At 35.8% G+C, this 22,896-nt stretch overlaps 1 protein-coding gene across 16 annotated transcripts in view; it reads right to left on the reverse strand.

The window, feature by feature from the left end:
• FER (FER tyrosine kinase) overlaps positions 1 to 22,896 on the reverse strand; it is a 204,697-nt gene that overhangs the window by 138,836 nt on the left and 42,965 nt on the right. For 13 of the 16 annotated variants that reach the window (XM_030003736.2, XM_030003742.2, XM_041120640.1 and 10 more), the window contains 5 exons: positions 22,129 to 22,312; positions 18,859 to 18,996; positions 17,773 to 17,892; positions 11,591 to 11,713; positions 7,681 to 7,870 (listed from right to left, as the gene is read on the reverse strand). In XM_030003736.2, the coding sequence (XP_029859596.1) occupies positions 7,681 to 7,870; positions 11,591 to 11,713; positions 17,773 to 17,892; positions 18,859 to 18,996; positions 22,129 to 22,312 (755 nt within the window). Of the gene's footprint in view, positions 1 to 4,077; positions 7,504 to 7,680; positions 7,871 to 7,969; positions 8,083 to 11,590; positions 11,714 to 17,772; positions 17,893 to 18,858; positions 18,997 to 22,128; positions 22,313 to 22,896 lie in introns of those variants that run through there. The other 3 variants (XM_030003746.2, XM_041120646.1, XM_041120645.1) reach the window with 3 other exon arrangements.

Here is a 22,896-nt window from a genome sequence, read left to right on the forward strand (position 1 = left end):
TATTAAAGTGAGACTAAGGAAAACTTAGAGGCAAGCAAGTCATTCTTAGCTACTCTATCCTTAATTTAGGTTTTTTGTTTCTTTTTTTTTTTCAGTTGTACAGATCTATAACCTAGTTTCCCGACAATGAACTCTTGCTTTCTGCAATTAAAAACATTACTTTGCTTGCAGAAAAATTCTGCAGTAACTTCCAGAAGACAAACCTGCTTTTGACGCACACAATCTTACAGATCAGGAATGTTATTTGATTAAAAATAGAAGTAATTCATCAGAGTTCAGTAGTGCCCCAAAAGTAAAGGCCTTCAATCATTTTTCAAGAATGACACATTTCCATGTATCTTGGCTGTGATACAGCAAGCTTTCCTTCTTCTTAGGATGAGGACATTAGTTTCAGAAACTCCTGGATATCTATTATCTTGATGCAAATGTCATTGTCTTTCTCACACTACCCTAACACTACAGCCCAATAAAGATAACTTTCTTGTGGCCTGTTTCTGTATCTACCTAAAAAGAATTTGAGATAAGTAATCCTGGAATTTTTTTGACTAGATTATAGTGACTATCAAACCTCACATGGGACTTTCACTTTTCCTACCATTAAAGACTTTTTCAAGACAAATACTTCAAAGTGTCTGTTGGAAAGTGGGCTTCACCTGTTTGGATATTAATATCTAGTACTCTGTATGGGTTACATTATCCAAGACATCTACATGGGACTGGCAGACATGAGTCACAGCTTGATGTCAGGCAGGATACCTTAAGGAATCTAAAAATGGCATTAGTGTTGATGTTCAGGCACCTGGATCCCAAGTTGACCAGAAATGTTGTGCATCTATCTTACTGCAGGATGACCCAAAGTAAAAAAAATCAGTGATATCTGAAATATGCTGTTTCATTTACCCCACTGTTAAAGATCACAAATACCGAAAAGTAAAAAGGAGAACAAAAAATGATCTGTTCTGTATCTTAAGCGTAGTGCTCTGAAAAATGGCTTAGATTGCCATTCTGGTTTCTCAGTCTGTAGCAGGTAAGAGCTTCCCCACATGGCAGAAAATAGCAGAAGCCACAAAGCAAAGCATAAATGATACACTTCAAATCTGGCGATAAACTACCAGTGGCACTAGATTAAAACCATAAATTTTAAGACCATTGATTTTAAGACTTTTAGAAGGATAATAATTGCCTTTAAGAACAAGGGTATTTTTAACCAGCCACTTAAAAAAGAAAAAAAGAAAAGGAGAGAGATGATTTAGAGCAGCCAAATTCTATTACATTATTTCCTGTGTGTTGCCTAGAGGCTATGAGAAGTTAATAATCACACTAATTTGGTCCCATTGCTATGAAAAAGATGCAAGAAGCCAATGGCGATAATTCTGGAAGAGAATTACTACTTTCCTCCCAGCACACAGAGAAACATTCCAACACATATTGAAACATAGGCTGGATATCAGTGTGTGATTTCTGTTCAAAGGGAAACTTCTGAGTGAAGCTTTCCTAATTCACAGAGAAGATTTTCACTGAAATAACAAATCCCTAGTGGGTATGCAATGCGGCAACACTACTATGATGAAGCTTTCTTCCTCAAGGAAAACTGAAAGCTCTTGAAATATTTTTGTCAGTTCAAGAGAAGTATACATACTTATCCTTCATACGCAGAGGGTAAACTAATTCTGCACTTAAAATATTCTGAGAGTTTTGTTTACTCTGAACGAGCCACCTCCCTCAATTCCTCTCAAAGTTTGCTCACACTTCTAATTTCACCTTTCCCCAAGACTAGGTTATTGCTCAACACTTTTTGATAGATAATATGCTACCCTTAAGAAATACATAATTCTGAGCCTTAGTCTATGAAAAGATTACTGTCAGGTTAATCTTTTACTTCAGAAGTTTTTAAGCATGTTCACTGGAAAGAGGCTTGACAGCTCCATTGACCTCCCATCTTGTAAATTCTGGACCAGTCAGTAATACCCATGCAGGACAAAGTATGACTGAGTTTATCTGTCTGTTACCTTAGTATCTCCTTTTGGATAGTTCTTCCTCTGATATATTCTTGTCATGCAAGTAAGATTTACAAAGAGAAGAAACAGAAGCTAGAACATACTCTGAGAGCAAGTCAAACAGAGTTCACCCTCAACGCCTCCTAGAAGCATCTGACATTTGAAGCAATTTTGCTCCATGTTAAGGTTTGGCTGTAAGCCAGAAACACAGGTCCCAGCCAGCAAGCTTGGAAAGTGGCCCAAAGCAAAGATCACTTAGTTGAACTTCAGCTGTCCAGGCATCCAACAAATACAACTGTTTATTTCCAAGTCTGTTATGAATTAATAGGCACAATTTCTACAACATGACTGCACTGGCAGTGTTTCCTGTGCTGAGACAAAAATAAGAGAAAGGATAAGGATATCAATGCTGCACAGACTTACTTTGGCCCTGTTTCTATTGACGAGAAACTTAAAATCTTGGAATAGCACAATGAAAGTCTACAGGTTTATAAATATATAAATCAAATAACTGTGATGGGTTTATAAATATATAAATCAAATAACTGTGAAGGGCTCCCCTACCACTATATAATACATGACCTCATATAATCTTAGTTTTAAATAAATGTCATGAGCCACAAATTAGTAGAGAATTACTTACATGGACAGATAAACAAGGGAGCTATTTGGCAATGCATTACAAAGCATAGCAATGCCTCAATTCTTCTGAGTCAGTAAGAAAAAAAATAACAGTTTTGTCTCTACCATCAAGCTTTCTGCTACTGCTGCAATGGGCTGTCACAGAAGCTGTTCCCTGCATCTCTTTGAAAATAAAGATCCTATATAGCCTGAGACAGTATGGGAAAAGGACACCCCCTAGAGTCTAAGTACATCTCTCAGAAGATTATGTTTCAGGGCCTTATGATACATCATCTAAAATGCATTTAATGAAGCATCTTTAATCACAGAACCAACTCCTGTAAATGCTCTTTCATACCTATGTAACTGACTTTAAAAAATTTGAAACGTACAAATTGATTAAATTTGTCAATTATGATTTTAGTGAGAATCCTGACAACATTTGACTGAAACCTGCAGAGGAAGACTCTAAGACTATTGGTTTGTTGATCACGCTATTAGAAGAAGCACTGAGTACATGGATTCTAGAAAGCAGGGATGGAAATATAAAGCATTCACATTAGGAAAATAAAAAGGTACTTTTAGAATAATTTACAAAAAATGAAACTAGCACTTTAGCACTGTTTCAGGCACTTAATATTTTTTCTTCCAAAACCACTGAGAACTTTTTTTTCTTATTTACCACAAACTTCACCAAAAGCTGGCTTATCTTACTTTTAAAGCAATCACTGAGAATAGGATCTCTGAAGCCTTTTAGAAAGGAATGACAAATAGTAAAAACAATTAGATATGCAGTGAGCTTTTATATTTTTCCTTTCAGATAATTCTGCTACCACAGAATAAAACTGGAATTCAGAAATGTAAAATCTCTTATTAATACCCAAATGTGTACAGTTTTAAGCATCGGACTCTCCTGGAATGGTGCGTTAATAGTTAGATCCATCCCACTGGCTGTATCATGATACCATGACGCTCCAGCTTTCTTCTGTCCTGTGTACCTTTCATGAGTTCATGTTACGAGAAACATTACGGTCTCCTTCCTGACACATCTGCACTCCAGAGCCTTCCATCCTGACAACCAAGCTGGACTGGAAGTCCTTTAAGGAGCATATGGAGAAAGAACAGTGACTTTGTACTGTTGCTCCATCAGCAGTATAGCTGCACAGTTATTTTAGTTGGCTTACATGCTGTTGAAGACCACGCATTAGGGTCTTTCTACGTTACAGTTGCATTTTATTATTTGTAAAAAAGCCTTAAAAAGATCAGGACAAAACCAAACCAAACCACCATTTCAGATTATTTAGATGTTAGATAGATGAGAACACACATTTTTTCCTCCCATTTCTGTGTCTCATATGCCATTTTTAAACATATGTAATGATGAAAAATTTTGATTATACAGTCATAACTAGTCATCTGGCACTGAGCTCCACCTGACAAGTCTTTCAAGTATTGCAGAGCCTGCATACCAAGTCTCAGTTTTAACAGTGGTTCCAGTACAATGCTGCAGTATGCAAAATAAATGTATATGAAACATTTCTATAGCGAGAAAACCATATAGTTTTAAATACATATTCTTACAAATAATGGGTTTGCAACTTTATAATATTTGTTTTTACCATGTAAGGAAAAAGGAGAAGGCATATTAAAAGTGGCATACAGATTTCACTGTATTACTGCTAAACAAAATGAATTACTATTTTATATTAACAAAATCTATTGCCAGGCTTAAGCACTCTCTGAAGTTTTCCTATTCTGTAACAATATCCAAGCCAATACTGATGCTGTGATTTTAAAGTCTTACTATGAAATGCAGACCAGCATCATTGTACTTAATTACCTGAGTAAATGGTTAACTGGCACTGCAATATTCCAAATATTCCTGATGTTTTTATTTCTAATCAGATCATTAGACATACAAAAGTTTTGTTGTTGTTGTTTTCTTTATTTTAATTATGGTGGACTACTGCCATGCTCTGTTGATCATATTAATAGCAAGAATAACATATGTATCTTAGGACAGATGACAAGCCATACATCCATTGACTGAACATCTAAACACTGAAAAGTTACTTCAAGCTTCCAGTTACTGGTTAATTTTTGTAAAGTAACATAATATATATTTCGGATACTACAACATTTTGGCAAAAAAACAGATGTTTACAAGGAATAACCAGCTTTTTCTTAGTATCTATCTCCTTACTTTAAGTATGGAAGAAAAAAGTTAACTATGATTCTCCCAATTGCACAGCGTGTAGTATCATAACTGCATAACTCTAAGGGGCTCAAAGACATTATTTTAAACTTGTAGCACCTTCAGCATTAAAATTATCTCTGTCTTGCATGGTTATCTCAGTAGAATGGTATAAATGCTAGAAACAGGAAAATACACTTTATTTTTCCACATATGATGCCAAAATTGTTAAACGCAATGTTCAGAAATGGCCAAAAATAGAATTTTTTAATTCTTTGCTATGCTATCATGATTGAACAGAACAGAACCATTCAGCAATTTCCTTTCTTTCTTAAAATGTGTACATAAGCACCAATACACAGCTAACATTTTACAAACAGTAAAATATATTGACCAAACCAAACTATATTGAACACACTAACAAAATATGAAACTTCCTACAGTTAACAAAGGCAAAAAGAACATGGAAACAAAGGAAATTATAACATACATGTAACATAACACTGTCTATAAAAACACACCAAATGGCATTCCAGAATTTCATTCCTTGTAAGTATTCTATTCTACTGTTACCTGATGTAAGAGATGGAAAACAAAACAATTTGAGAACTATTCCACTATGAAATTGTCTATATTTATGATACCATATAAATACTTAGAGACATGAAACCTGACAAAGTTCTTTTGTATATCATATTTTTTTATTTTAAATTACCAAAAAAAAATCCACTTGTGACTGAATACATGTGAATTTACTTCATGTGCATGCTCACAACATAAGCCAATTATGATTTTGTCATTCTTAGGAGAAGAATTTGTAAAACAAGTGTTTATGATGTATTTCTGAAGAGAGGTAAATAACCACATTCAAATGTAGTATCAGACAACATTTAGATGAACTGCTTTTAGATACAGAGGAGAAGCCTAAACAGATTTATAGCTGAAGAAACAATGATCCTCTTGAATGATACCAGGATGAACAACTAGCAGCAAGAACATTTCTTTTCTGATCATTTAGCAGCTGCGTAATTTTAAGGAGTTTCACTAAAAAAAATCCCATTATAAAAATCACCGGAATGCTTATTTATACAAACAGCCCTTCAGTGTATTATTTTTTCATCCTGAGATACAGTCAAGGCTGCTCTCTCAAGGTACAGCAACTTGAAAAAAGTTTAATTTAGACTGCAGTTGTATCTACTGCTTTTGAGTCAATTTTACTAGAACAGGATATCAACTTAATAGTTAAGCAAGACTTAAGTGGTATTTGCCTGTCTTAAATAACTTACTCAAGGGAAATCACCCAGCACTTAAGACATATTCTGTTATTTTTCGTGGTGCATATAAATTATAAGACTAAATCCTCTGAAGCCTAAACAGCAACATTTTTCTTACTCTCAGCACATTTAAAGTATGTAAAAATGCATTTCTTGCATCGTTGTAGAAATCTCAGCATGTACTTTCTCTGGCAAAAAAAAGATAAATTATCATGGATACCTTTTATTCCAAAGAAATCAAGAGGTCAGAGTTCTTCACTGTGCATTGTACATAGACGCAAGGATTATTTTCTCCCACCCATTGAAAGAGACATTTGGACACCAGAAGACAGACTTTCAGAATCTTGAACTGAGGTGGAAGAAACAATCTAATTGAGTCTAATCTCTTGATTAGACTCATCATCTCAACTAACCCTTACAGACAATATTCACTAACACTACTACAGGATATTACATGAAATAACAAACAAGATAGCCTACCCCCAAAAGATTCCAAGCCTCCTAATCTTTCACAATCATTATCCTGATCCGTCCTTTCTCCTTCTCCATCTTTTTGTGCTTTATCAACTCCTCCTAGATCATGACAAGCACACAAGCTTTGTAAAATAATGTTTTCTACCACTGAAAATGGCAACCACCTGCTAGTGCCTCGTAAACTTTAAACGGCAGTAGTGGAAGCAAGAGAATACTGACAATTAAGTGTAACTGTAGAATGGGAATGGAAAAAAACAAACTTGGTTCCACAAATAGATAAAGAAAACAAAAGCATTCCTCTCAGAAACAACAATTTCATTACCATTTCACTGAGCTACTGCTCTGTGGGCCAGAAGAAATGGTAGGCTAAACCTCTAAAGAAAACAAGTCACAAGCATCTTGTGTATTTCAAACCTGATCCATAAAAGCAAACACTACTGCTTGCCCCTTTAGTACACAGGTACTGTTTGTTTGCTTTTTTATGTGGCCTACTATCTCTACACATAGCTGCATACAATTGAGAAAAGAAGTCACACAAAATATTAGCAAAGTACTTATTTAAATTACATGGGGTCTCATCACAGCACAAAAAGTTCTTTTTGATTATTAAGAGCATGTAAACATTTAAAAATAGTTGCAGTGAAACCAGTGTTTGTTTCTGTTTAAAGAAAAGAGTAGTTACAGTACATAAAATTAATTTCTCAATTACACAATGTGTGCAGTGATTCCAACAGCTTTTACTGTTAGTTTTCTATCTACAACTGTGAATGTATTTCTTCAACACAGCCAATGAAATTAGCAATATACTCAGTCATGTTTATTAAATCTATTTAAGGATTTACACTTTTGATTATAAAACAGTCTAATAAGAATCTAAGCATCAAGTGTCCAGAAGACCAACCAAATCCACAGATATACATAGGGCGTTACAAGTTATTGCAACCCAAAAAAAAAAAAAAAAAAATCACACAATTGAACTCTTTTTCAAAACAAATCTCTACAAATGCAAAGTGAAGTTTATTCACTTCAGTAATCCCTGTGAATACCTTGAGACTCTGATCCCAGGACTAAAGTACAATAGCAAGGCTGCACAATTCAGTAAAACAGATGTGAAACTTACCATAGAAGTCACTGATCTGGCATCTTCTTCGTAATTCACTACAGGTGGTGGCTCTTTCCCATCATTCTCTTGAACCTTTTGTTCCAGGAGTTCTTTCTGGGCTGCAAATTTTGCCTCAGAGCACCTCAATTGCTGAACTGTTTGTTTAAGTTCTTCCAGCGCTTGCTTTTGGCTCAGCAAGAGTACAATACTGCAGAGAAAAACAGCATTCAATCAAAAAATATACATGATTTAAAATACATACTTTGTTTCATTTCAAAGCTACAAGACAAGGCAAGCAAACACCTACTTTGTCATTCTCTTTTCTCAGTCTATCACAAAAATCATGTTGTAATAAATATAGATGAAACTACTATTTTCATCCACTTCTGATTGAAGTTAAAAACACTAAGGTTCCCCATCCTTTAGAGAAGAAATACACTTTTAGGTTATGATTACCAGTGATGAGAAATCCACTGCAAATCACATAATTGTTGAAATAATAATTTGCACTGTTAAACTCACCTTACATCCAGTATAAATTTGTCTGGTCTCAAGTTAGAGATATCTGTTGTCTATTCTAGACTGAAAGGTCCTCTACTGAGTAAGTATTTCTGGACTGCAGTCTAACATTCTTATGAAGCTAAAGAAATTGAACTCTACAAGGAGCTAAAAGCAGTTTTTTCTTGCCTTCTGAGTATTTTTATGGCTCTCCTCGGAATATCCCTCATACCCCTGAATATTGCAAGACAGACATAATTCAATCATTACTGAAGGACAAGCAGACCACTTAGAACATCTACAGGCACCTAGATGACTCTATTATCCCCAGGAGCTGCCAATACCAAAGATGGACAGAAGCTGCCTAAGAGACAGAATCATCCACAGTACAATACAGACACCCTTAAAAACACTTAATTGGAGCCCAGTGACATGTAGTCTATAATGAGATGCAGAGTCCTCACAGTCTGCAAGAACAGATGAAGGAGGTAGAGGGACCAGAACTACGAAGAATGAGGACAGTATAAAGAAAAATCACAGTATTCTGTCACTGTGTATCTTCAGGACAATCCCTGGAAGACAGACCCTCCTGCAAGCCTTACCCTTGGAGAAAAAAAGAAATTTAAAAGTCATTGATACTGAGACTGTTCCCTCACAAACCTATGCTGAGACAAATGACTAATCAAACAGGTTCCAAAGTGATAAGGGAACCATCTGTCATAAAATCCTCATTGGTAGGAAAAGATAAAAATCGTATCCCTATAGATGAGCATTGTACTAAGTCACCAAAGAACAGAACTCCATACAATCAGCAGAATGATCATTCATGCCTTGTCTACGCACTTTTTGAATACCTCCAGGGATGGTGACTCCACCACTTCCCTGGGCAGCCTGTTCCAATGCCTGACAACCCTTTCAGTAAAGAAATTTTTCCTAATATCCAATCTAAACCTCCCCTGCTGCAACTTGAGGCCATTTCCTCTCATCCTATCTCCAGCCACCTGACAGAAGAGACCAACACCCACCTCACTACAACCTCCTTTCAGGTAGTTGTAGAGACCTATAAGGTCTCCCCTCAGCCTCCTTTTCTCCAGACTGAACAGCCCCAGTTCCCTCAGCCGCTCCTCATAAGACTTGTGCTCCAGGCCCCTCACCAACTTGGTTGCCCTTCTCTGGACACACTCCAGCACCTCAATGTCCTTCCTGGAGTGAGGGGCCCAAAACTGAACACAGCACTCAAGGTGCAGCCTCACCAGTGCTGAGTACAGGGGAACAATCACTTCCCCACTCCTGCTGGCCACACTATTTCTGATGCAGGCCAGGATGCCGTTGGCCTTCTTGGCCACCTGGGCACACTGCTGGCTCATATTCAGCCAGCTGTCAACCAGCACACCCAGGTCTTTCTCTGCTGGGCAGTTTTCCAGCCACTCTTCCCCAAGCCTGTAGCGCTGCATGGGGTTGTTGTGACCCAAGTGCAGGACCCGGCACTTGGCCTTATTGAACTTCATAGGATTGGCCTCGGCCCATTGATCCAGCCTGTCCAGATCCCTCTGTAGAGCCTTCCTACCCTCGAGCAGATCAACCCTGCCTCCCAAATTGGTGTCATCTGCAAACTTGCTGAGGGTGCACTCGATCCCCTCATCCAGATCATTGATAAAGATATAAAACAGAACCGGCCCCAATACTGAGCCCTGGGGAACACCACTTGTGACCGGCCACCAACTGGATTTAACTCCATTCACCACAACCCTTTGGGCTCGTCCATCCAGCCAGTTTTTCACCCAGCAAAGAGTACATCTGTCTAAGCCATGAGACGCCAGCTTCTCAAGGAGCATACCATGAGAGACAGTAAAAAAATACCATCATTTGAAGGTGGGAAGGGATATTGGTGCCAGGATAATAGTACCAATACAGCTAAATATTGAGGAGGAACACAAAATCAGAGGCCTGGAGATACACTTTTGCACATGCCCTAATGAAAAATACAGTAAGTGCAAAGATCAATTTGTAGTGTTGCCAGAATTAGACACCAAGAAATGATTTCACGCCCCAACTCAGACTGCCACTGCAAAGTCAGTAAACAGCTCAGAACTTGTGATACTGAAGCTGTGTCAGAAAGAAGTAGTGAGAGAGCTGAAGTCCAAACTGATTCAAGTGAAGAGACAGAAAACGGTTTTGCAGACTTTTACCATCATTTTTGCCCAGATAAAGCAGACAAGTAGATTTCCTCAGCACTGAAGGACGAAGCTCAGCACCTTGGGTGAGGCTCAACAGTAACATAGGGTCTAGAGCTCTTGCATCTGGAGTGGACCTCCTCATTTTCTTTCCTGACAATTGATTTGCATTGCATCAACAGAATGACCTCTGGCTCAACAGGCATGGTTTCATTTATTGCTCAACTACCTTTACCCTTCACCTGGTCTTTCAGCACTGAGGCCAGTGCCATATGCTATGACAGCAGTCAAGAACATGCAACAGTTGGATGAGATCTTCTAGGGACCATAAGTACATGCAAAAACATCCTGATCACTCTGCACTGCAGTAAAAAGGTGAAAACGGTGTCTGTTGGAGGAACCATGACCAATGACAAATCAGAACTGGAGTGATTTCAAGGAAACTTTTATCTTACAACTAGAAATCTAAGCGAGATTTCATGCCTTTCAATAAGACCCTACAGGTACTGGTGCACTCTGAACTGAAATCATCTCCTGAACACCACAAACACCTGCTACGGGCTCAGTCAAAGGAGCCTACCCACAGTAAGAACCACAGAGATGGTCTGAACTATTTTCAGAGAGAGATAACCGAAGAAAAGTTTTCTTATCAGAGGCAGAAAAAAACCTAAAGATCTTGCCCAAGAATGATTCTTTATTATAATGTTTTATTTATGGCACTGTAAAACACTCATTAATCCCTCACCTTCATTATTTACTATGCAGTACTACAGGGTATCAGGACTACATTCAGTTTTGTAAAGAAAATGCAATGAAAAATTAACTTAACCTGATGAGTTCCAAACATATTATTTCACAAGAAAGAGTACGTCTTGCACATGACTCTGAAAAAGTCTTTCACAAAATTATATCTACACAATGAACTCGGTCAAACAGAGAGGCAATCTGAACTGACTCCTCTTCTTCCACCAATCTGAGTTATAATACTAATCAAAGGTCCACTTCATGAGCCATCCCAACACTATGACAATTATATTAAACTAACAGAGCTGCTTAGTTCTCCAATGAATTAGGGTCTGCAGTGGGTAAGGGGTTATTTTAGAGATGGAAAACTAACTTCTTGTTTTTCAAAACAATCACTTCTCACAAAAGCAGAACAAGATTAGTGGAGGTTATTTCCTATGTAAGTCTTAGGAATTGCATTATAGATGCTTTTCCCTCAAATTATTATATTTTGAAATTTCATTTTGACTTACTCAGACTTCTTTTCACAAGTCTTAGACGACTCTTCTATTTTTTTCTCCAGTTCCAACACAAGTTCCTCTTTGCTCAAAAGGGTTTGCTGTGTCTGAATCAGTTCTTCTATTACTGTTTTTAACCTGTAAGACATAGATTTCAGAAACCCATGTTGTGAATACACAATCGGAACATTGTAATTTTTCTCCTGAAGATGAAAAGGAGCATTACTCTTTAAATTATCTTACTCAGTGCTTGGTGATCTTTTTTTTTGTAGATATACCTTTATATTATGTTATTAACCCATATTATTACAGATCCCATACTAGGCTCTGTCTACACACAAGGTTACAGAATGATCTGCTGCCTACAGGCTCTCCTATCAAGAAAATTTTTTCTAGAACATGTGATGAGTTCTGTGAATTAATGCCTTCCTAATATAATGCTAATTTATGAGATGCTTTATGAAAGACAAAAGCCTTCCAACTCCTGAAGTACATGTTAAATAAACACACAGAATCAGTAGCTGGGCTGTATTCATTTCTAGAAATAACAAAAATACAAATTGACACTTCTTTTACAAGAGTGATCTGTATATTTGTCTCTACAATTAACTTTTTTAAAGCCTCACAACTTTTGGTAATGGTTAATTCAAAGGAAAGATAAAACTTGTACAATAACACTCAATACTAACAGAGAAGAGCTTATTGCATATTAAAACCATTACTGACACTGCAATTATGCTGGCAAACATTCTAGTAACCAAAAAGTCAACAAATGTACAATAACATTTGCACTGTGAACAACGTAGAAAAACTTGTTTAAATAAATAAATAAATAAATAAATAAGCATACCTCACTTCCTTCTCAGCATTCATCTATCCTTTAACTACCTTACTCTGTTTCCCCTGTATTTTCAAGCCCAATTTCAACTAAAAAGTTATTGAAGAGTGGAACAAAGGCGAAATATATATAGTACTTATCACCGCACAGATGTATTGCCCAAAACCATTCCACACTGGGGAGTGGCACAGAAGGTCAACTGAGAGTAATTTACATGGACTGTAGATTATCTGGGAGCCACATTCCATGTCCATATATATCAAACTGAATTATTTGATTCTAAACATTGAATAGTTCTCTCTCCTTCTGATATATTTTATACAATGTTGATTAAATATATTCTTTACTCAGACAGTCCTGGATCCTATCTTGGAAGACTTAAATTACTATAAAAAAGCCATATAGTGAACAATAAAAGTTTATTTCCCAAATGAACAAGCATTTGCATGTGTTTATTTTGAGATAAGGGAAATACTTAAAACATTTCTCTCAAAGTAATATCCCCACAGCTCCCTTTTTAATAAACATTTTTATTGTTTTTAGGTTATCACAATCTGTATGCCGAACTTCTCAGAAATGACAATTTTCTTAAACTGCGTCTCCAATTTAATATCAACTAACTTTTTTTCTTTTCATACCTTGCTAAAAAAGTAATTACCAATTTTGTAACTGCAGATACTGCTTTTTTGATCAGCTTTCTAATCAAAATTTTAATCAACATTGTATTGGCTTAACAATTGATTTACAAGAAGCAGATATTACATGTAATGATCAAGCACCAACATTCAAGAAATTAAAACCAAATTAATAAGATTGTTCATCACTGGAAGGTATGAGTGTATACATGTAGAAACAACATATTAAACTATTTCACCATTTCAAAAATATCACATTTTATATTGCAGCACCAGATTTCAAAAATATCAGGTTTTATATTGCAGCACCAGATTGAAACAGAAAGTTGATGTAGTTCTTTAAAACATCTGAGATACTTCAGGATGTTTGTATTTATCTTAGAGAAAACAAAACAAAGCAACCATATACACACTGAACTGGCTTGTCTCCTTGTATTCAAGCTCTATTTTTTCTTTTAAACAATAATTTTCATTCAAACTGGCTAGAACTGACATCTCTGCATCTGCCTTGTATCATCCTGGTTGTGGTTTGTCAAAGGAAGTTTCTTATGGCCTTGTATTTGCCTCCTGGATAAAATTAGTTTACAAAAGGGTTTTTGTTACTAACCAGTTAGTCACTATAATCCTTATTAGCTTTAACCACCACACAATCCCAAGTTGTCAGGTTTCAATGGTGTGAGAACACATAAAATGAGACCAAAAACAACCTAGAAAGCAAACATCTTCAAACTAGGTTCTGGCTACCTGGAAAGCTGCCTTTCATATTTCTTTAGCCATTAGCACCATTCTGCCTCAAATATCAGTAAAAATAAATGCTTGTGCTTACAGAACTTATATTTCAGAAGATTTGTTAAATTAATTTGGATATTAATTCATATGCCCACTGATCAACATTTACTTCATTCTGGTTGCCTCTTCTGAGTTTTTAATGCATGCACCTTCAAAGTATAAACTTTTATTCTGTTATGCTTTTCAGAGTATCTCAATGCTAGTGACAGTCATCAACATTTATCAGGAGACACCATACCTCTCTCATTACTTAGAAAGGTTATCTAGTCAACACTGACTTTTAAGTATGTCCCTCTGTCAAAACTTTATTCATAAATGTAAACTTACTTAAAAATGTAAAAGTGAGCCAGATTTCTCATTGTATTTCCTTAAAATATATTTTATGAAAACCTTTAAACAGTAATGTATGTAAAGCTGTCATTTTTCCCTCACATACTCAATAAAACAACTGATTCAACCAAAAATTATTGATTCTGAATCAATATATATCTTTGAATCTATTAAAAGTCTGTGAAATAAATCCACTATGTGTACTAGATTTATTATATTTGGTAGATACTGAAGGTAGTTCTCCTCTGCAGAAACATAATGACGTAGTACTTTGAAGATGCAAGGCCATGATCTCAATACTAAAGATCAACAGCCAAATTTCTGTTGTTTCAGCACATACAGAATGGATTTTTAAAAGGTCATCATCTATGGATAAAGGATATAATATACTTATGTTATCTGCAAATTTCTAGTCATACATAGTAAGTTGATGCAAATACTTGTGGGCTTTTTTTCGCTGTAGTGGTTTTAAAGCAAGACTGTAACAAAATATACCTAAAATGCAGTTAACAAGGTATATGAGCAAAGGCAGTTACAGAGAACTAAGCACTCCTAAAAGGAAGGGTTCTCACTCACGCTAAAAAGCAATTTAAAAAAAAGGACAAAGAAGATAAAAGTAAACAGTTTTTACAGTGCCAGGAGCTAGTAGAGCTTCACAAAAATCTGCATTGCTTAATATGTTCATAATAATCCAAATAAAAGGACGGTTTAAAAAGTGAAAAACAATGCTGACTGTACAATGTTACTTGAGGTAGGGCAAAGGGTCTGAACGTGAAGAATACAAAAGGATTACTCTGGACCTTATGATACTCAATAACTGGACTGTCATTTAGAAAACTAATTTCAATGCATGTTGAAATAGCCAAATACACAGGAGGAAAAACAATCCAAAGCTTTATTTATGTAGTGAATGGCTCTAAGCTGACCATTACCACTCAGAAATGACATCTTGGAATTAAAGTAGATGATTCCATGAAAACACTGGCTTGAAACACTGCAGTGGTCAGAAAATCAAACAGAATGATTGTCTAGGATTTTTTAAAAATAAAGCAGAACAAGAACACAGGAAACCTCAGTACGCCTCTCTCTAAACTATGCATCTGGATTACCTGTGCAATTCTGGTCATTCATCTCAATACCAATACAGTAACCTTGAAAACATTCAAATAAAGATGACAAGCTTGATAATGGATATGAGTAAGTTTTGTGGAAGGACAGACTAAAGCTAAAGATGGCTCTGAAAAAGAGATCACAGAGTAGGAGTATGACAGAAGTTTACAATATCATAGGTGGTAGGGAATAGATTGCTCCTATTCTCTTTCAAAACAAGACTTTAAGAGCCATAAAATGAAACTAAGTAGCAGCAGGTTCACATAATATGAAGTTAAACTCTGGAACTCCTTGACCAAAAATTCTGTGGACAACAGAAACTTGTACATACTGAAACTGACTGGACAAATTCACAAAAGAAAAATATCTCTAAGAATATGATAAAATACCTCTAAGGCTACTATAAACAAATACCACACCTGTCTCAAAACATTTCTAAGCTGAAAATTACGGGAGGTTGAGAGATCATTCTGAGGAAACAGCACTGCATGATCATCCTATTCTTGTTCTTCTCCCTAGACTTTTCTCTGTTGGCTAATATAAGAGAGAAGAAAGTTTATTAGGTCAATCTTTGGTCTGACCTAATACACTTAAGCTTTTTTTAAAAGGACACTCAGAGTCCTAAATCTATACCAGCAACCAAACACCTCAAAGACAGCAACACTTAAAAGAGCTATTTGATTGCTGTTCCAAAAATAACATCACACCATAAAATTTCACGCTGAAATTCACAGAGGAATTTAAAGTGGGTGAATATAAGATTTGTAACATGACACACTCGAAATCGTATTGAAAATGTATATATGTAGGCAAATATGCAGACACACATTTCTAAACACAAATATGTATTTCATCAGAATAATTTACTAGAAAAGCAGTATTTCATCTCTTTCACTTGGACATGCTGATGTCTTATTTCTAAACAATGGGATACAGAAGACAAGCCAAACAAGAAGTTATTTCTCTTGTTGAACTATGGAAGGCAGAATCTTTGAAAAATTGTAATACTTTATTGAAAAGGGAGATTTGGTATATATATTTTTCCTGTTACCATGCTGAAGTATATCTAGATGTACAACGTTTACACAGTTTAAGCAGGACTAATCTCAATTTAGTAATGATGCAGAATGTATTATAAATAGAAACATGTTTAAAGGGAAGGGAGGGCCTTTAATTATCGAGAGATCTTTTCATAAGAAAGATGAAACTGCTTCAGGACAAAGGAGTCTGACAAAGGAAGCTGAAACTTCATATGAAAAAGGTTATTTCAATACCTATTAAGGAATAAATTTACAAAAAGTAATCAGATTGCACAGGAAAAAAGAGAGGATGATTAATGACCTTGAAAAGGAATTAATCTGGAGACTCTGTCATGTTGAGAAAACACAGGGATTAGAATAATCTGCAGAAGTCACTGCAATGTGTTTACGTTTAAAATACCTCACTGCTATTAGGACTCACTACAATTTTGGTTTCAGAAAAACATACAAGAAATAAGGATCCTAGTTTGATTAAACAGATGAAAATTTTTAAAAAGCTTAAAAAAAACCCACAACACACCACTGATATCGTATTTGGATTAGTTATGCTTTCTAAAGGAAAAAAACTTCAAATAAGTCAAACACAGGCTGAAATACAGTAGAGACAACAAAAACATCATCAACCAATAAAATTCTGAATTTTCCATTTTAAATTGCTATGATCAATACAAGAAAATTTAAATGTACAATTAATAGTTGCAATCTCACAAGTGACTGCTTCGGACCACTTTATGTCAAAAGTTGAGGCTGATAATATAACAAGAACATAATAAACTCAGCAGGAGATTTGTTCCCCAGTAACAAATTATTAAAGGTGAAGTTGGTAAAAGTAATGAAAAGATTTAACCAGGCAATATATTAACAAAATACATAGAGACGTTGTTTATCACCTTGAATAGCTAAAAGCTCCATGAAATGCAATACAACAGCTACACCTGTGTTAGTAAATTAATGTATTTTAAAGGTTATAATAATGCATAAGAATTTCCTTTGGAAAATGAAAGCAAACACTTACAAAACAAGCAAAAATTAATATATTCATGAAAATTTTCTGCATGGCAATTTAAATCACTGACTATACCACTGTACTGAGTAGTTTCATCAAAAGATTTCAGTATTTTTCCTAGAGTACTGAATGGGGAAACACTTTTGGGAAGATGAATCAGTATGTTTCCAAGGAGGATTCATGATGGATTTGGGGCATTGTATAAATTAAATGACAAGGAGAGGAACATATATTGAAAATGCTGGCAAGTGTTTGGGGGAACTGGGGAGGAGTATTTTGTGCAAAGGAACAACAAAACCAGAATGGGAAAGAGGCTATAGCGTGAAAATATTATTTTTAGAAACTGGACCTTAAAAATGAGGACACAGCTATGCGATGATCTGAGTGAACCTAGATACAATGTATAACAGCGCTTCCAAAGGATGAAACGTTTGTAAAGAAAGACTTACGTGACTTGTAAACTTTCTGCTGTTAGATTATTCCACATGATCTCATTAGCTTGAAGGTTTTCATTTTCTTCTAGTAAAGACGTATCAAACTCTATTTCTTGTTCAACAACTTCTGATGACCTAATTTAGTAAATAAATGTTATATTTTCAAAATTAACATGTATCTTTGAGTAGATCATAAAGCAAATTATTATGTTTTGAATTATTTTAATAACTGGAATATATAGTTAAAATTACATATGAAATAAAAGGAAAGGTAGCGACTGGATACGTATTCTTTTTCCTTTGAATAAAAAACATAGTCTTAAAATCATACCAGATAATAAAATGGCATACAATTCTTTGAATCAAGATCACAGCATAACCAAGGTTCTCAAGGGGTATCAATGTGAATGGGTCCACTCTTAGCCAATCCTGTTATAAACCTGCACGTGACAATTATCAATTCACACAAAACAACAACAAAAAAGGTAATGCAAGAAGTCTTAGGTCTTTTTCTGCACATACTAATACAGAGTTACAGTTCAATAAATGGCAAATACAGTTCATTTTTGAAGTAAAAAACCTTCTTGCATTATCTGCATACTCTGTAGTCTCAGGCACTGCTCAACCTGCAATAACTGCAGAGTATACAGAGATACCTAGAATTCACTTTAAACTAGAATTTGGACAATAAGAGAAGTAAAGCAGAGAAACTTAATTTAGCCCAGAATGCAGACTGCATCCAAATAAACAGTAAATTAGCTCACACTGAATCTGGACTGTCATGTATAGTCTGCTGTCGGCACCAAAGTTACGGGTCTTCATATGTAATAACAGTAACTGGAATTTTGTTTTTCTAGACCCAGCCAAAAAGATGGATGGATGGTTAAAGAAACAGTCAGGTTAAAAACCTGACTTTCAGCCAGCTTTCCGTACATGCAAGTAGAACAATTTTCAAACTAGGATAAAGCTTTACAAGTAACAATGTAAAAGGAACCAAACAGAAACAAATTCAACTCTGATCACTTAAGCAGTGTTGCAGTTTAATGCAGGGTTTTCTCAAAGAAGAAACATGAACATGCACACTAAGATTAAAATGTATACCTGTGAGTATCTATGAAGTCATTATACTCAGAGTTAGGGTCTATCTGTTCAACTGAGGTCTGGATCTCTTTATGGACATTCACAATCTCTTCTGTTACAAGACTGGTGATCTGGCTATACTCATCCAAGATTCCTTTTCTAGAGAGGAAAAAAAATTCTAGTGTATAACATGGCACTGAAGGCATAGATGGCATTGAAGATGCTTCAAACTTTCAATTTGCTGTTTCTACAAACTCTTGTTGCAACTGGCTAAAAAGGGAAAAATAAGACAGTATGTTACTCAAAGAAGTAACGGATCAACTGTGGCCTTTTCTTTACAGATTGGCTATGAGTGAGAAGTCTCTAAGACCATGCTGCTTGTATTGATTTCAGTGCATCTACACACAGCTTAGCTAAACTAAAAACTGTAGAGATTACAAGGAAAAGGAATGTATACAGCTCATTGATAATGTTCTTCTTCACAAAGGACTTATCATGTTTGTTATAGCCTACACTAAAGCTTTTTATGTTCTGACTGACAAAACAATTATATTCTGGTATAAGGCAAAACAAGTCACAAAATAGTGTGCACTTCCTTTAAAAACTGGTTTTCTTTATTGTTTTAACTATCTTCTTTCATATATTTATTTTATGATTTGTCATTCAGACAAAGACAAGCATAAATCACAAGTTAGCATATATTTACAAGAAGAAACAAAATCAAGCATGAATTTCCTGTAATAAAGTACAAGCCATCCAGCCTTGTCTTTACCTGCTTCCGAGAGTGGGAAAAACCAAGTGAATAGCGAATGGTAAAAGAATAGGTGATATTGTGCCACTACTCTTAATAGCATCCAGTGACACATCCTTAGAACACCCTCCTATTCTCTTTAACTTTTAGCTTTCCACAAATGAACCCTCATAACCATTTCCTATTTCATTTTTATCTTTGACAAACTTGATAGCTTGCCAGGCTCTGAAGCATGGTCAGCTTTCTTAAAATACTGATGAATTTTGCCCAGCCCAGAGGAACATGAAAAAAAAAAAAAGGCATCAATAGATTTTTCCTGGATAAGATCTCAAGTTATGTTTACTCTGTAAAAAAAGTGATGTGATTGGATTTTTTCAATGCTTTTTCTGAGGAGAAAACAGACAAGGGAAGGCATTGAATCTTGCCTTGCCCATGAACAACATGTGTGAAAAGGTTCCAGGAAATAGTTCAAAGAGTGTGGTGAAAAGATAGGTGAATATCAACTACAGCAATGCCATATTGAAGAGAAAGGGAATCTATGTCAATTCCAAAAAAACCAAACAAACAAACAAACAAAACCCACCAACACCCCTCCCAACCATTAGCAATGTTAATCTACACTTCTTCAAGTTTACCGAACTAGTTCATCTGCAAAATCAGGATTATAAAGAATGTTTCACAGAGATGGCCACACCAAGCTCTACACCTGAAGTCACCACATCTTTTTGTATAGCAAAGATACTAGAAAGGACTAATTTTTCCAATACATTCAGATCTCACAAAAAATGTCTATGTAGTGACAAAAATATTTTTTTACAGGTTTTTACTCCAGACATAGCAAAGGTGAGCAGGTTCAATAGCTTCTTGTTCAATCATAAAATTCTTCAGTGAATTATCATAGCTTACAATTCTGAAAAATCACCTTAATTACAGCACACAAATTTAACTGTAGCCTTTTGCTGTGATTTTACATACAAAACTAAGATTAAAAGGACTGTACAGAGACTACTACAAAGGTCTACTTCATTTCAATACCTGCACCAGAATCAAAGGAATTAATATGATTCTGCATAGGGCAGTTAATGGTGTCTGCACCACGTAAGCATGTAAAGCATGAAATCCCCAACTCTCCCTCACTTCCTGTGTGCTGAAGTCAAGATGAACGTAGACTTCAGAGAAGGTAAGAAAATGAGTGTCCTAGTTTCAGCTGGGATAGAGTTAACTGTCTTCCTAGTAGCTGGTACGGTGCTATGTTTTGAGTTCAGTATGTGAAGAATGTTGATAACACCGATGTTTTCAGTTGTTGCTAAGTAACGTTTAGACTAATGTCAAGGATTTTTCAGCTTCTCATGCCCAGCCAGCGAGAAAGCTGGAGGGGCACAAGAAGTTGGCACAGGACACAGCCAGGGCACCTGACCCAAACTGGCCAACAGGGTATTCCATACCATGTGACGTCCCATCCAGTATAGGAACTGGGAAGTGGGGGCGGGGAATCGCCCCTCGGGGGACTAGCTGGGTGCCGGTCGGTGGGTGGTGAGCAATTGCACTGCGCATCATTTGTACATTCCAATCCTTTCATTATTGCTGTTGTCATTTTATTAGTGTTATCATTATCATTATTCGTTTCTTCTTTTCTGTTCTATTAAACCGTTCCTATCTCAACCTGTGAGTTCTGCTTCTTTTTCCCGATTTTCTCCCCCATCCCACTGGGTGGGGGGGGGAGTCAGTGAGCAGCTGCGTGGTGCTTAGCTGCTGGCTGGGGTTAAACCACGACAATGAGTTAAAGAGTGCCTCACATCTAAATGAACAATACCTACAAAAAAAAATAACTGGCCTTTCTTTTAGGCTAAGTGACTTAAATAACACCCCAGAAAAAGACCTACAGAATGGACTCCCTAACCAATTCCTGTTCTTCAGGAAAGACAAAGAGGCAGCATGGTGGTTACAAACCAGAAAAGAGGGCTTAAATTTCTCATTGTCTGTTCTCAGAGATCATCAGTTTGTACATCTGTAATGATGTAAAAAATGACCTTTCAGGAAAAAGGTAATTGTATTTTTAAGGTTGTATTCCTTACAGTGAGATCAGGTTTATATGATCCTGTTACTTCTCCCACACATATGATTAACCATGCATCTGCTTGTCCCTCCTCCACAATGACTTTCAAGACAGTTGGCCAGTTTAAACCAAATTTGTTGCTGGTAGAAAGCTACCAGAGAGGCAACAAACTTGCCGTAGCATAGCAGCTGAAGGACAAAGCACAAGCTCAGCTATAAACACTGTAGTTCATCTGTAAGATTTTACAGTTTTATGAGAAGATGGTGTCTTGCTAGAATGTTTAAGTAACCACTCAAAACTACTGTCTGCATTATTTGGATAGGCTTTTCTATGCACAATTGTTGTCAAAAACATCTTTTTTCGTTATCCCTTGATATACAATTAATTAATCACAGTTTATTATGTTCAAATAATCCTAAAAATTCATTAGAATACTACATGTATAAAATTCCGCAAGTTAAAACTACATAAGAATATATCTTACAGGGCTTTAATCATTTCTTCTTGCATTTTCTGTAGTGAATCAAGTAACAGAGGAAGCGTGGTATCATAATATTGGTGCTGATGCAACTGTGCTCCTTTCAGTGCCAACACATACTGATTATGCAACATATGAAGCTTCATAGTGGCTTTATCACACCGATCTTTGGCTTTCTCAGTCTCCTTTCCTAAGAGAAAACAAAAAAAGAAAAATGCACATGGTGATTTAAAAGTATACAAACTCGTAGATGACATGAATCTAGTAGATTTACAAGTTTGCACCTTTTTCTACAGTAGTCTTTTCAAGGTACTTCTCTGAAGAAGGTAAAATCTGACCGTTTTAAGGTCATTAGTAAGACCAAATGTCTTGGTTTTCTAATTAAAAGACTAAGTAAGAAAAAACTGCTGTATTTTCTTTGAGCAGAAATGTGAGAATCCTTTACCTAAAAGTATTTGAAAACCACTATCTACACAGGCATAAAAATAACTATGAAGAATAAAGAACAAAACTCATACACATGACTATCACAAAGTTAATCTTTTATTTGCCTCAGAGCAAATACAGTTTTTAATGGAGAAAGTAAGAGATGTCCTACTAGGTCAGATCCATGATTCATTAAAAATCTGTCATTTATTGTGAGCAAAAATTTACTGCATCTCTTCCCAATAAAGCAATGGTGCAGTCTATATGTGACTAGCTGAACTCTCACACTACTCCTGTCCAAAATGGGCAGCTTCTCTACTACAACTTAACATTTCCTTAGCACTGTCA

Source organism: Aquila chrysaetos, chromosome Z (genome assembly GCF_900496995.4).
Source record: "Aquila chrysaetos chrysaetos chromosome Z, bAquChr1.4, whole genome shotgun sequence".
NCBI classification, from domain to species: domain Eukaryota; kingdom Metazoa; phylum Chordata; class Aves; order Accipitriformes; family Accipitridae; genus Aquila; species Aquila chrysaetos.